General features: G+C 36.9%; 1 protein-coding gene across 1 annotated transcript in view; it reads left to right on the top strand.

The window, feature by feature from the left end:
* Positions 1-136: 136 nt before the first annotated feature.
* Klp98A (kinesin-like protein 98A) overlaps positions 137-15,486 on the top strand; it is a 19,006-nt gene continuing 3,656 nt past the window's right edge. Inside the window, exons 1-17 of the mRNA XM_013315020.1 lie at positions 137-316; positions 1,198-1,267; positions 4,608-4,718; positions 7,839-7,955; positions 9,523-9,762; positions 9,847-10,022; positions 10,237-10,361; positions 10,461-10,573; positions 10,703-10,873; positions 11,063-11,302; positions 11,609-11,798; positions 12,050-12,224; positions 12,329-12,485; positions 12,957-13,130; positions 14,368-14,493; positions 14,935-15,054; positions 15,361-15,478. Coding sequence (XP_013170474.1) covers positions 270-316; positions 1,198-1,267; positions 4,608-4,718; positions 7,839-7,955; positions 9,523-9,762; positions 9,847-10,022; positions 10,237-10,361; positions 10,461-10,573; positions 10,703-10,873; positions 11,063-11,302; positions 11,609-11,798; positions 12,050-12,224; positions 12,329-12,485; positions 12,957-13,130; positions 14,368-14,493; positions 14,935-15,054; positions 15,361-15,478 — 2,470 coding nt within the window. The 5' untranslated portion in view covers positions 137-269. The remainder of the gene's footprint in view (positions 317-1,197; positions 1,268-4,607; positions 4,719-7,838; positions 7,956-9,522; positions 9,763-9,846; positions 10,023-10,236; positions 10,362-10,460; positions 10,574-10,702; positions 10,874-11,062; positions 11,303-11,608; positions 11,799-12,049; positions 12,225-12,328; positions 12,486-12,956; positions 13,131-14,367; positions 14,494-14,934; positions 15,055-15,360; positions 15,479-15,486) is intronic.

Raw genomic sequence — 15,486 nt, 5'->3', positions numbered from 1 at the left:
TCGTCGAGTGTGTTTAATTCGGAACGAAGTAAAACTGTCATCGTCAAACAACAACCTATCCATATCATATATAGAGATAAGTGCGTTCGATTGAGTGAGTTGGAGTGACTATTTTGAACTTTCGAAGATTCGACGAACGGTGAACAATTGTCTGTCGTTTGTCTGCTGTCAATTGGATAAATAAAATGTCAACTCGTTTTGTAGAGTCGCATTTGTATTAGATGTAATTTTTAAAAATATCTTATTTTTTTACAATATAATGTGTGATAATGGCATCGGTGAAAGTAGCTGTAAGGGTTCGCCCATTCAATCAAAGGTAAGTAGATAATATTATTGTTATCGAATAATTTTAGACTTAAAATGTATTTGTAATAAACCCAGACAATACATTTTTATGTATTGCACACCAATACAAATAAAATACAATAATAGAACTCGTAATAACCAAAGCAATAATGTATTGTAGTTAAATGAGATATTTATGGTAATAAAACAAGGGTTGTAAATTCGTTTATTAGATTTTTGAAAGTGCAAAAAGTGTATGATGTCATGAAGAACGGCAATGACTTTCACGGTTGGAGTGCATTTGGAGCGCGAACTGTACTTCGGCAGATCATTTAAATGAAAGTTGCCAAAAAAATGCAAAAAGATAATGACCCAGTTGCAAAGAACTAAAATCTATATAAGGTTGAATTTTGCTTGAGCATGTTGTTTTTATGCAATGTGTTTATTTCCTTTTGTTTACTAACAAATGTCTGGGCGTTTACATTGGGTATCAAGATTGTCATATGCTACAAACAACTTTTTTCTTTCTCAATTGATATTACAAATGGTTACTTCATATAAGATTTTAGAAATGATATTTAATCAGACAGTGTGTTGTAAAACACAGATAATCATATCCTGCTTAAAATATGAATTATCAAGATTAAAATGAAAATTACATGTTTACTACAAAATTGTGTATTTAAGTTTAGTAAACAAAAATAAAAAAACTCTTCCATCTGTTAAGTTATTTTGACATACATTTTCTGATTTTTCTTTTTATGTTACTATCAAACATTTATTTTCAAGCATTAAAAAAGTATGTGCAATAAAAAGCGATCTCTTTTGCAGATAAAAACATGTAGCGGTTAGTGTTAGAAATTATTGTAACAGTTATTGTTTAATGAAATTCATCCCATTTTTTTATTGCAGGGAGAAGGACATGAATGCCAAACTCATTGTTCAAATGGATGGCAAAAAGACAAGACTCCTAACTGTAAAAGTAAGTTATTATTTTTAATACAGCTTCATAATATTTCTAATTGAGAGTGTCAGTGGCTCAGGGGTCAAGCACTTGACTTGCAATCTGCAGGTCCTGGGTTCGAATCCCGCCATGTACCAATGTGTTTTTCCATTTCCGATTTACATATGTATTATACATTTATCCGATGTTCTTACGGTGAAGGAAAACATCGTGATGCGACCTGTATATATGTAAAGTCAACCAACCCGCCCTGGGCCAGCGTGGTTGACTATGGGCTAATCACCGTTAACTTAGGGAAGGCTCCGAGCCCCTCGGTGGAGACGTACAGTGAGCTGATGATGATGAATATTTCTAATTGCGTTCCCTTACACTCTAGCATATTCAGCTTCATAATTATTATATAATATGTATTTTTGTAATATATATTCTAATTTTAATTTAATTTAACTAAAATTGTTTTATAAAATGCAAATGTTAAATTATATACTCATATTAACACATTGACTGCTACTTTATCCTACGAGTCAAATTACTATCAGCTTACTATATGTCTCTACTAATGTTCATATTTAAATTGATAATCAAATACATTGGTACATGGCGGGACTCAAACCCAGGACCTGCATATTGCAAGTCAATAACCCCTGAGCCACCGAAGCTCATTTAAAATGTCTACTTTACTATTTAAGAGTGGTAGAACCTGCTTTAACATCTTCGCACGAATTGGCCAGGTTCGCCCGGTGAAATACCACCACCACACAGAAAACAGGCGTGAAGTGGAAGAAATTCCGCGTTTCGTCTGATGAGTGTGCGTCTCGGAGGCCTAATTTAGTCCTCTTTCCCTTCCCACCATTTTCTTATAAGGGAAGGATGGGAAGTGGAAGTGGACTTTCTGGATGAGAGGATGCATGGAAAGGGAAAATATTTTCTTTCTGTGCCACCTCTCCTCCGACGATGAAAGGTAGGCAACGCATATGCAATTGCGTATGTCTATGGGCAACGGTCACTTCGCTACTTCAGCGATTTCAGGTGGCCGCTCGCTCGTTTGCCACCTTATGATATAAAAAAAAAAATAATTTAAAAATCATTGTACCATTGAATGTGTTAGAATATTAACAGTAATATTTTCTTTCCTGATTTTAGTTGTGACATGTGATTATTTGGTAGTTATTCATGCAGTGACCTTTGTGTGCGTCCGAGTGTTCAGTCCACTTGCAGTTGAACAACCTTTTCTTTAATTACTTCCTTGTCAATTTTATTGTGCTATATTAATATGTATGTAAATAAATTATGTTTTTTATGTTCCAATAAAATATGGTTTAACAAATTATTAGTATAATATTTTTAATATTAGTGATTACTAGCTGTCACACACGACTTCGTCCGTGCAGGATAAATAAAAACTTAACTATGAGTTCTTCCAGACTATGTTCTACATCTACGATACTCATGCAGCCGTTCTGGAGATACCTTGTAACAAACATCCATCCATCCATTTAAATATTCGCATTTATATTATTCAAATTTAAGATAAAATCGGCTTAACAACTACCCAGTAAAATAATCATGGAATAAATTTTTTCATATTTTTTCTTATACTAGTTATTTTAATGTTATTTATCTCAGATTTAGTAAAAAAAAAAACTGCTTCCTAATACGATGAATATTTTAAAGATTAAGTGATTAAGAATCAAGGCGACGAGTATAAGACATTTTTTTTATCTTATTAATATTATAAATCCGAATGTTTAGGTGGATGGATGGACGTTTGTTTGAAGGTATCACCAAAACGGCTCGACGCGACGCGCTGAAATGTAGAACATAGCCTAGCCTAGTTTTTTTTTTTTAATCCGCGCGGGCAGAGTCGCGGGCGACAACTATTTTCTTTATACTGTGTATTTCAACTGATAAAATTAAAAAAAATAAAATGACTCATTATTTTTAAAGAGAGCAGTAGATGTTAAGAATAACTGTAGCTCATTTTTATATTCTTTAAATAGAATTTAATATACAAATTATGGTATAAAAGCTTCCGCCCTACGGACAATGAGTGACGTAGTAAACATACGATGCTCGCTACGTATTGTGACGCCATCAACGCGTTGTACAACGCTTCTCTATGCCATTGTTTTTTTTAATTTCATGACGAAACTCCTTCGATATTTAAAATTATTTCGCGAACCATGACCGGATGAAATAAAAAAAAACAATGCTACTAAATGACATAAGATTCGCCACAGACAGCTTTGCGTTCTACAAATCTAAAAGCACTGGTTTAATTTGTAGGTGTAATTGAAATTATGGACATTAGGTAAAATGTTACTATGTTTCCGTGTTCCACCTCAATATTTTGGGTTTATCTTGTGATGAGGCTTTTAGCCCTAATTAATTTTGTTTATCACAAAACCTTTAACCAAAATGTAACCGGACCGGCAAGGGTTAACAACCGATGCAAAATAAAGTAAAATTTAAGTGCACCAGCATATTTAAAGCAATATTTATCTTATTTATATAACACGTATCGATGCGGTGGTAACAACTGACAACATCATTGCTTAACGCATTTCCGAGTTTTTTTTAAGGGCAATGGGTGTTTCCCTTTGGACCGATTGGTCTTCTGATCATCGGCAAAACGGGAAAAATCGATTGAATCAATTTGAATAAGTATTCAATGAAAACAACTCATATAATGTATTTCAATCCAAGCATCCCTTTTCTAAAAATAATAACATTAGGAATTCATAACGATTGTAAATTGTAACCACCGTAGTTTAATACAATTTGTCCGTTTGTGCAAACGTGACATGTTTTCGTTGTGCACTAAAAATGTATGAAGGTCAAGTTACTGTTACGTATTGTATGTTCAGCTGGGTTTTAGTATTTATAGTTTATTAGCTGTTGCCCGCGACTCCGTCCGCACGGAATTACAAAAATTTAGTAAGTAGCGTTTGTGTTCTTCCAGACTATGTTGTATGTCTTTGCAAAATTTCAGCGAGATCTATGCATTCCATCCATCCATCCAAACATTCGTATTTTTAATATTAGTAAGATTCCTTGGTGAAAAGTGGAGCAATAGATTTAGATATTTTCATCACTCAAGATAAACTATCTTTTATGTTATATCTTAGGACTAGCAACATCCCGCGACTTCGTTCTTTGAATTATAAAAAAAAAACGAATAAAAAAACCTAATAATATCGCCTAATATCACCTGAGGATAGAGTAGCTTCCCAACAGTGAGAGTGTGAAATTTTTAAAATCGGTTCAGTATTTTCCTACCCTATTCAAAAACAATCAAATCTTTGATTTTTATAATATTTTTAGATTTTCGTATATAACGTGATATTTTTGTTCACAGAATAGCAAAGAGCAAAACGATGGCAGCCGTGAGAAGTACAAGGATTTTACATTCGATCACTCCTACTGGTCCTTCGACCATGGGGACAGTCACTACGCCTCACAGGAACAGGTAACAATGAAACACAATCCTTTATCTCTTTCCACTCTAATATGGAAAGGAAAGGGAATAGAGCGTCGGTGGCTCAAGGGTTTCAACACTTGACTTGTAATCTGCAGGTCTTGGGTTTGAATCCCGCAACGTACCAATGTGTTTTTCGATTTCCGATTTACATGTGTACATTCATCCGTTCTTACGGTGAAGGAAAACATCGTGATGCAACCTGCACATATCTGAGAAGAAATTCAAAAATATGTGTGAAGTCAAGCCCTAGTCACTTAGGGGATGTATAGTGAGCTGATGATGATGATGGGAAGGGGACGATGGTGGAAGTAGAAATTTCTGTGCGTCTACTCCGGTAGGTAGGCAACGCATCTGCAATTGCAAATATCTATGACGGTAGCCGCTTCCCTCGTTTTTCGCCTTATAATCTAAATCTTAAAAAAAGAAATATTTGCACTTTAAACCAATGTTATTTGAAACTCTTCCGTAGTCGGATTCATCCAATCGCTTTGAAATATTAATGTTAAACGGTCATCAGATCAAAAGTATTCAAATTCACTTCCTATTTTAATTAAAAATATCGCAAGTATTTTGTAGATAAGAAAGCAATTAGTATTGTCATTTAAATATACTATCAAAACGTGTTTACGATAAACAGCTGAATGTTTAAATCGTCTTCAACTATCTGATATCAAAGTTTTTCGTAATTTAACTAATTTTATACTCAGCTAGTAAAAATAAATCGTGGGAAAATGCTCCGTTTGCCTATATTGTTGATGTGACCGTGAAATGAAATGAGTCAGTCTAGCTGCTATTTAAATGTTAAACATTCGATCCTCTATATGCATATAGATAGTGGCTATATATTAAATAAGTGATTTGTATGCGTATAGAAACGTTATATATGAGACGCGATTACGTCGCAACTGATTATTATATCGTTTTAAAAATTATAAAGCTATCACTTTGTCATCAGCCAGTGATATATATAAAACCTTTTTGAAATAGTCTATTCTTATTAGAGCCCCCGCACACAAGACTTTTAGTCGCTCGTAGATCGTGCGCTTGATTAATATGAGAATGTAATCGGTTTAATTTGGGCATCTCAATACATACTTGTACTGAATAAGCAGAGGATCAAATTATCAGGCGATTAAAAGTTTCTAGTGTGTTTGGGTTCTAAGTGAAAAAAAATCTTGCTTTTTACTATATTTAAACATTATTAATTACAATCCTTTGGCGCGAATGACGCGCTTACATTGAGCTTAAATTGCAGAATGATTAGTGAGGGGACATAGACGTCGACATTTTGGTACGGCCAGGGCCAGTACACCGGCAAAGTGTTTTTCTTCATTACAGTATCTTACTAATATTATAATTGCGAATGTTTGGATGGATGTTTGTTAGAAGGTCTATTGATGAAGTTTGACATAGATGTAGAACATAGTATAGAAGAAGACATGCTACTTATTTTTTTTAAATTCTGCGCCTTACGGCGTCTCGTCAGCTAGTTATGAATGCAAAGTATAAACAATTTGTATAAAATTCTAACAGAATATAAGTTGTAACACAATAGGATGGGTGATCACTGGCGCATAAACTATTTGTCTGTCTACGTCATCGTGTCTACTATTGTTCACATATCTGTATGTCATGATGTCTCGCAATCAAAGTAAGATAGTTATCATAAACCAAGCCATCAACCGTCTTTACTAATCTTATAAAGCGTATTATTGCCAAGTTGTTAAATACTAAATCTACGCTAAGGATATTCCTTAGTTACTTACGGTACGGTAGTATTGTGAGGCCAAAATCTCTTGACAAAACGAATATTTTGGTCTCAGAAACTCACGGTTAGTATCTATGTGACAGTTAATTAGGGTTAATAATTTCTGCCTATTCGCGCCATAATAGTGATTTAGTTTTCATGTTATATTACTAGTTTCCAGTATTAGAGTATAAAGTTAACTTTTATTTTTCCTCGTACAAGTGCATCCGAAACTAAGATAATGGGCTATTTTTATCGAACACCTGAGTGCGCTGTTAGTTTAGTAATATAAACAGTTTGTCCTGTTTAATATCCCGACTACAGCTCTGCGAACTGTTACAGTCACCCCGTGGGCGTTAGTTCGAATCAGATGCACTATCCGGCGAATTAAACTAACTCGGTCACGGTGTTAACTTACATCTCTTATTACATGCATATGTAAATTTTTCCAAGATAATCTCCACCTCATAAGAAATTAAAAAAAACAATTAGAAAATTGCGACCGGCTAGATTTAAAATTTGACATATTAGTCAGTTTTATGACATTTCTAACAAGAAAAGAATAACGGTTTGGTTACCTTCTAAAGAAGAAAAAAAAAGTTAGGCAATGTAGGTATTTTATGTAGTCCTGGTACTTCTTTAGACACACCAAGCTTAGCAAGATTGAACAGATTTTGAAAATAACTGCTCACTAAGATCTTGTAGTCTTTTGGGATCGCAAACCAAACGTGAGTTTATGGGATACTATTAAAGTGTATCGTGTATGTATTTAGTGCGTTCTGATGGCCGACCATGACGACACCGCGACGTCACGGCCGTATAAGGTGCGGTACGAATTCGTTTCCGTTTGGTGGGAATATGGCGTACGCAAAATTAAATGATTACGATCTTACCTTTATATTAGTGTTCTTATATCTATGCTATTATTTTTTTATAATGAAAAAAATTATATTAGTATTTCCAGAACTATAATTTGCAATGTATATAGGTAGTTAGTTCTTTTTACATCCCGATTATGTTTACTGTATAAGGAAGATTAAAACTTAATGTACAGGAAGGTAATGCTAATTTCACTAATTTTAGTGCAACAATAAATAAATTTTAATGTGAATATTATACAATCAAAATAAACAAACAACTTAAAAATGTTGTATTTTATTTTTAGCTTTATCTTACTTAATAAGTTGAAAAACTATACATATAAAATAAAACTGCTTATTATAATATAAATTGTGTAAATATAATTTAAAAGAGGTTTATTAAACCCTAATTGTAGAATTGTACCAGGATAGCAGGATACAGATGGAGCTATTAAGTATTTTGTTTAGAATGACGTTCAACAACTTGTGTTCATTATCCAGGTGTTCTCTGACCTGGGTGTGGACGTCATTGACAGCGCATTCGAGGGCTACAACGCGTGCGTGTTCGCGTACGGACAGACTGGCAGCGGGAAGACGTTCACCATGATGGGATCTCCGGTAAGTCAGTGACTACACAAGCACTAATTGCCGCACTCAAAGTCGTTACTTAAATAATGCTTAGTGTAAATTGCTTAGTCTAAATCTGTACTTAGGGTCTCCCTTAGTGACTGCCAAATAAGTATGAGTGCAAATGTAATATGTATTGTGTTAGTTACATACAGGAAAATTAACAGCTAGAAGAGATTACCAGGATAACATAGTTGTGGCCTTGAAGAAATGAAATATCGAGAATCAATTTTTAAATTGTGTTATGCATTTATATTACATGTAAGTAAAATTATCTGATACAAAATCGCTTGGTATCATGATACGTGTTGTGATAACGATTGACGTTGCGCCTCACTTGCGTTAAAATTTACAAGATCCACGAAACTAGCCGTGGGTTTCTCTGTATAAATTATCATCCATGTCCATTATCTTTGACAAAACAGAGAAACCCCTTTCAAGTTAGTACTCTCTACTTTGTAATCTAGGGGGCGCGGCAATGTCCCCGTCAAGTGGAATGCTTATTTTTGTCGGTTTTGTTTCCTTTAATGAATATATTATTTTATATTGATGGATAAAAGTGCAAAGTTTATTATGTTTGCGATTTTAATACACATCTGAATCATAGATGCACAATCAATAATTATGTCAGACGGAATGTAAGTGTGTTTGTTTGTTTTAGTAACAATATGCATCAGTAGAATAAACATATATCGCGTTGGTTTTACTTCTTAGTAATATTATAAATGCGAATGTATGGATGTTTCTTTGAAGATATCTCCGGAACGGCTCAACGGATCTCGCTGAAATTTGGCATAGATGTACAACATAGTCTGGAAAAACACAGAGGCTTATATTTTATTTATGCCACGCGGTTGGAGTCACGGGCGACAACTAGTATCTCTATGATTTTTATATTATCGTAGTTACTGACTCACGCGATGTGAGGACTGACGACAAAAATCACAAAATCATTTAAGATTCGCTTGGGTTTCTAATGAGTCATTGTCGACACCGGTTGCGTCGCTCGCCAGAGTAAACAGCCCAATTTGTCATGCCTTTGTACTTTTTATTACTTTCGGAACAGGTGAAGGTGAACCGTTCGCTTTTTTGATACAAAAATATAAAAAGAAAAATATAGAAAACTGTCACGTAAATACTCGAAGATTGGATGCAAACTTACTTCAACTGGTCTCAAGTATGACAGATGATGTATTATTATAATTGTACAATAGATCTGTGTAGTTTGTTGAGAATTTTATTTGTAGCTATAAAATGTATGCATCAATTTTCTACTTTTTCTAGTCGAAGAGTTTTTGTAGTATTATGTCGATTCGAATCTACGTGGGCGTTAACTTTGTAGCGATTAGTTGACTATGACTTCACCATGCCATATAAACGCAACGGAACATTACCTACATTCAAGATTTTTATAAAAAGATACTAAAGGAATATTTTGCAGACAATTTTGGGAGAAATTAAGAGTCTAAGTGACTGATCACTTAACCACTCTGAGTTTTGAAATAAAACTCTGTTAGTGCCGTTAACAGATTTATTCTAAAATCTGTCATTATTCCAGGAATGTCAAGGTCTTATCCCGCGGATATGTCGGCAACTGTTCTCCCGTATGGCGGCGGGCAAGGAGACTGGCTCCTCCTACCGTACGGAGGTCAGCTATCTGGAGATCTACAACGAACGCGTCAAGGATCTGCTGTCTGGGGATGCAGGGCACTCACTGAGGGTCCGTGAACATCCCAAATTAGGGCCCTACGTGCAGGACCTGTCGAGGCACCTTGTATCGGATTACGATGATATACAGGTGCGAATTTAATTTATGTACACTTTGCATTTATATATCAAAAAGTAGTTTTTTTTCATATCTTCCCTTATTTCCTTGTACCAGGAATGCATGACGCGTGGCAACCAGCAGCGCACGACTGCATCGACTCAGATGAACGACGTGTCGTCTCGCTCGCACGCCATCTTCACGCTCACGTTCGTGCGGGCCGGCTATACGCGCCACAATAACATGCCCTGCGAGACACTCTCCAAGGTGCATCTCGTCGACCTCGCCGGCAGGTGAACCATTGACCTTCTTGTGTGATATGCTCGCCTGGTACTTGATGAACATGTTGATACTTTATTCTCAAAAAAAAAACGAATTTTGGGTTAAAGAATTCTCTCCTTAAAACCGTTTTTTAGGGTAAAGCTTCTTACTTGTTATGATTGCCTGGTACATTGTAATGTTACTTAATCAATAGAAAATGTAAATGTTTCTTGGTGTTTATTACAGCGAGCGTGCTGATGCGACGGGCGCGACTGGACAGCGACTGGTGGAGGGTGCTCACATCAACAAGTCACTGGTCACACTCGGCTCCGTCATCTCCGCGCTTGCAGAGTCCAGCCAGCAGGCCGACAGTTAGTTGATACATCTAATGGACTATTAGAAGAACTCAAAACATATGAAATCGAATAATCTATATTACATTTTAAAATTTATTTGCATTTTCTTTTCAGATCGTACTCCAAAAACTAAGAAAAATGTGTTCATCCCATACCGAGATTCAGTCCTGACTTGGTTACTAAAAGATTCCCTAGGCGGTAATTCCAAGACAATCATGATTGCTGCGGTAAGTACTCTAAAATGAGTCTTAATCTTTTGTGTTTAAAATACATTATTGTATGTTGCGATTAGTGCACGCTAAAATAAATCGTATAAAATTCCGCTTAAAGTTCATTTTCGTATGCATTGTCTACAGATATCTCCAGCGGATTGCAACTACGGGGAGACGTTGTCAACGCTGCGCTACGCCAATCGCGCCAAGAACATCATCAACAAGCCAACAATCAATGAGGATCCAAACGTCAAGCTTATCCGCGAGCTGCGTGATGAGATCGACAAATTGCGTGCCCAGATCGCACACAATACGGTCAGTACCCTTACTATACTCCACAAATGAGTTGGCACATTGGGAACAAGAGTACTCTTCTGTGTGAAGTGCCAACTCAAACGCCGTAGAGATTGCGGCAAAAATTGATTCTTACCTTCTCTAAACAGTTAGCAGTTTAATTATGTCAGCTACTTTTTCATAGTAAATATTTAATTGTTTCGTGACCAGAACCCCGTGGAAGCGGAAAACGCGGTGCTTGCGACTCTGCAGCGTAAGGAGGCACAAGAGAAGGTGCTGACAGAGAAGTGGACGGAGAAGTGGCGAGAGACGCAGCAGATCCTGCAGGAACAGAAGGCGCTGGGGCTGCGCAAAAGCGGCCTCGGCGTAGTCCTCGACTCTGACATGCCGCATCTCGTCGGCATTGATGATAATTTACTTTCAACCGGTGTCACACTCTACCATCTCAAGGTTGGTGTTTAGCCTCACAATTTGTATAACTTAACTCTACTTAAACAAATCATTTAATTACCAAAAAACCTATAACTTGAAGTAATGACTATTGAATTTAAATCAAATATATATTTAACAAATTAAAAAAGATCCATAAAATTGTCCTATGCGTAAATTTATGAATGTGGAAGAAGCGAGCGAGGTGTGTCAGGACTGCGCCAGATAGGGGCCGTGGTCTCTGCCTACCTCTCTGGGTTACGGGCGTGAGTTATGTTAAAAATTGTCCTCTCGTTTGATATTGAAACTTGTACGTTGTGACGTTAGGAGGGTGAGACGGTGATCGGCAGCGAGGAGCTGTCGCCGACGCCGGACATAGTGCTGAGCGGCGCGGGCGTGCTGCCGCTGCACTGCCGTGTGGTGCTGCGCGAGGGCGTCGCCACGCTACTGCCTGCACCCGGCGCACAGTGCTGGCTCAACACTGTGCTGCTCGACGGACCAGCCAAACTCAGCCAGGGTAATATACTACTGAGCCAAGTGGCATCTGTAATGAGGTCCAGATTTGTTGTCTACCTTACATAGATAGAGGGGATGTGCAGAATGAGGATACATCATTCATATACGCCCCTTCCCATCCTTTCTTCGGTCGATATGTCTCAGTTCGACTTGATCAGTGTAGATTTCACTGTGTACTCTGTCGTGGCGACTTTCGGACGCCAAAAGTAGCTAGTTATAGCATCCTAGTACTAATAAAAGTCCCTTTTCTAGGTTGCATTTTACTGTTGGGTCGTACCAACATGTTCCGCTACAACGACCCGGCGGAAGCGGCCAAGCTGCGGCTGGAGGGCAGCGCCTCAGTCATGAACCTCTCCCGCCTTTCGCTGCTCTCCTGGTCCACCACAGATCTAGCTGCTAGTACCGAGAACCTCAATACCACACTGTCGTACGTAACCTTGGAGCTATTTGACTTTTAAATGACTACAACGCCATCTATCGTACATTTAAAAACTATGTTTGCATATAAATAACAGCCAATTTTTCCTCTAGTGACCTGGAGAGCGAGATAAAATGCGAGCGTATCGAGGCGCAGCGCGCGGAGCTGGAACGTGAACGGCAGCAATTCCTGCTGCAGCAGCAGGAACGACAGCGGCGCTGGCACGAGGAGCGCGAGCAGCTGCTAATGGCGCAGAAGAAACTCGACGAGGTCAGACTACCAGGGGAATAGAAATTATCATGATGAAAGACTGAGAGCCTTTCGCTCATCTTAATCATAGAACATAAAAACTACTGCTTATAGACACTACAGTCTAAAACTTTATAAAGGTTTGGTTGATGATATAGAATCAAGATACAAAGATATGGTCCACCTTCTGTCTGATGAGTGTGCGTCCCGTAGGCCTCATTTAGTCCTCTTTCCCTTCCTACCCTTTTTCTTATAAGGAAAGGATGGGAAGTGGAAGTGGACTTTCCGGATGAGAGGATGCATAGGAAGGGAAAGTATTTTCTTTCTGTGCATCCTCTCCTCCGTCGATGAAAGGTAGGCAACGCATATGCAATTGCGTATGTCTATGGGCAACGGTCACTTCGCTATTTCAGCGATTTCAGGTGGCCGTTCGCTCGTTTGCCAACTTTGGATATAAAAAAATATGGAATTTCATAATTTTCCGTTACTTAGGAGCGTTCAGCAATGGAGCGTGAGTACGCGGCAGCATGCAGACGGTTGTCAGGCGACTGGCGTGCGTTAGAACGCGGGTGGGCGCTGCGAAGACGCGCGTTACGCTGCCGACAACGCGAGCTTGCAGCGCGCGTGCAGCGACACGGTGCAGCGGAGGTTGCGGCGCGGGCACATGTGAGTCATACTATCCTAGTAACATAGATGATTTAGGTACCAGGAGATCAGCAATATGAAGAACGTGAGTTATTTAGTATAGCTAGCTATTTTATATAAAGTTCCAAATGAAAACTCAAATTATTTCCCTCATAATGTAGTTTTTTTTTAATTGCAGTTATACAGTTTATTTCTTCATAAATATTTTGAAACCCACTCTATGGTATATGAGCGATGACACACTTCAGTAATATAGTCATTTTTTCATCATGAATCATTTTACTTAACAAAAAAAATATATGTTACGTATAAAATCGTTCATGTATAACTTTCTTCATATGATAACCTTAACGTGACAAGATGTAGTTAAATCATCTCAATAATGATGTCGTAAGACATTTATTTAGCAATAAAGCGATACTGTTACACATACGAGGTCGTTGTACTTACATTCTACTGCGGAATAACCACTACTATTAGTTCTCGAACCAAGTCAATGGGAATCATTCGAGATATACATTTGCGATACATAACTAGAAGAAGACAAACTTATTTCCATTAGTTTTAGAATGAAAGAGACATACGCTTTCTTTGTTGAGAATCAAAAAATTTTTAGAATACTCTAAAAGCAGTTACAAAACGACAATATTTTTTTTCTCTTTTTTAATTGACGTCTCTTTAGTGGGTCTAACTTCGTATTTAATTATTGAATTCTGAAACAAATAGTAGCGGTTACATCGATCAGCATTCACTTTGGTGGCAACAATCATTTGATTGTTTATATTTTCCCAGCGCGCGGTATTTTTAGCTCTGTTCCACATAAAAGTAGATGTCTCGTGCATTTTGTCTTGCTATTTTTTTAATCTTTAATTATTTTATATGGCAATACTTTATAACAGCAATAGCAATTTTTCTATAAAAATCGCGCATTTTTTTATTCATCGTTTGTTTTTTGTGTGCTATTTTCTTTCACCTTGTTGAAGTTTAATTTCTGTTATTTATTTTATGCTTATTATTATTTTATTATTAATGGAGCACTAAATTCTTTTTATTAAATACATTTCGATTTACAATTTATACTAATAAAATTAATTTACGATTTTTACTAATAAAAAAATTCACTTGGTTTCTTGTATTAACCTAATTCTTAAGACAATATATTTTTTAATATATTTTTTTTATTTTACTGTAGTTTGGTTATAAATAATTTAGTGCTTTATTATAAATATTATTTTGCTTTTTCCCTTGTGTTGCGTAGATAGAAAAAGAGGAGGTTCAGATATCTAATCTGCAAGACAAACTTGGTGACAAGAGAAAAGAGCTGAAATCTTTTGTGGAAACCAGTGTCAAGGAACTGTTGGGAAAAGGATACGAATTGAATAAGGTTTGTGTAGTATTTCTTTTTTTTTGTGTGTGTGAATGTGCTTGTTAATATAGATTCTAGGTAGAGTTACATTCCCTGCATATAAATCTACTTTTTTGTTATTTCTAATGTTTGTTTTTTAATCTGTTTAATATCTGTTGTTTACTACTACGTAATTTTTTTTTAGTTTGATGTATATTTGGAGTCCTTCAAAAATCTTACCATTTAATATAGTTATGTTTAATGTTTACAAATTTCTTACTTATTAAGTAATTAGCTCTCGCCCTTGACGCTGTCCGCGTTAAATTAAAAAATTTAATTAGTAGCCTATGGCCTAGGCTACGTTCTACATCTACGCCAAATTTTATCAAGATCTGTTGAGCCTTTCAGGAGATACTTTCTAACAGACATCCATACATCCAGTCATTCGCATTTATAATATTACTAAGATGTTTCCTATAGAGTTCATCACCAAGTCCTGACAGTCCTGCGTCGGAGACCTCGACAGAGAGCCTGATGCATCTCCTGCAGCAGTGTGAACCTAACACCGCTACCACGATAAAGGACACCGTCGACAGGCATGTTAGTACTAAACTTTATTCATCATCATCATCAGCTCACTATAAGTCCCCACTGAGGGGCTCGGAACCTAACCTAAGTGTGACAAGACCTCAGTCAACTAAGTTGGCCAAGTGTGGATTGACTTCACACATATTCAATTTCTTCACAGATATGTGAAGGCAATATCACGATGTTTTCCTTCACCATAAGAACATCGGATTAATATATATATATGTTTATCTAAAAACATATTTTTAAATCATATGATATGAACCCCCAAGACATGCAGATTTGTTTTATTTTTAATTGTGGTAAAAATTTGTTTAGAAAAAAGAGCTGGAGGAGCTGGAGCAGGAGCTGCAGAGCCGCGTGGCGACGGTGGCCTCGCACCGGGTGAAGGTGGAGCGGCTGCAGGCGGAGCTCGCCGCGCTCGGGGCGCAGCGCCGCGGACTG

Source organism: Papilio xuthus, unplaced genomic scaffold (assembly GCF_000836235.2).
Source record: "Papilio xuthus unplaced genomic scaffold, Pxut_1.1 DF826961.1, whole genome shotgun sequence".
NCBI lineage: Eukaryota > Metazoa > Arthropoda > Insecta > Lepidoptera > Papilionidae > Papilio > Papilio xuthus.
Note: the sequence above shows the minus strand (reverse complement) of the source record. Positions and strands in the feature narration are given on the sequence as shown.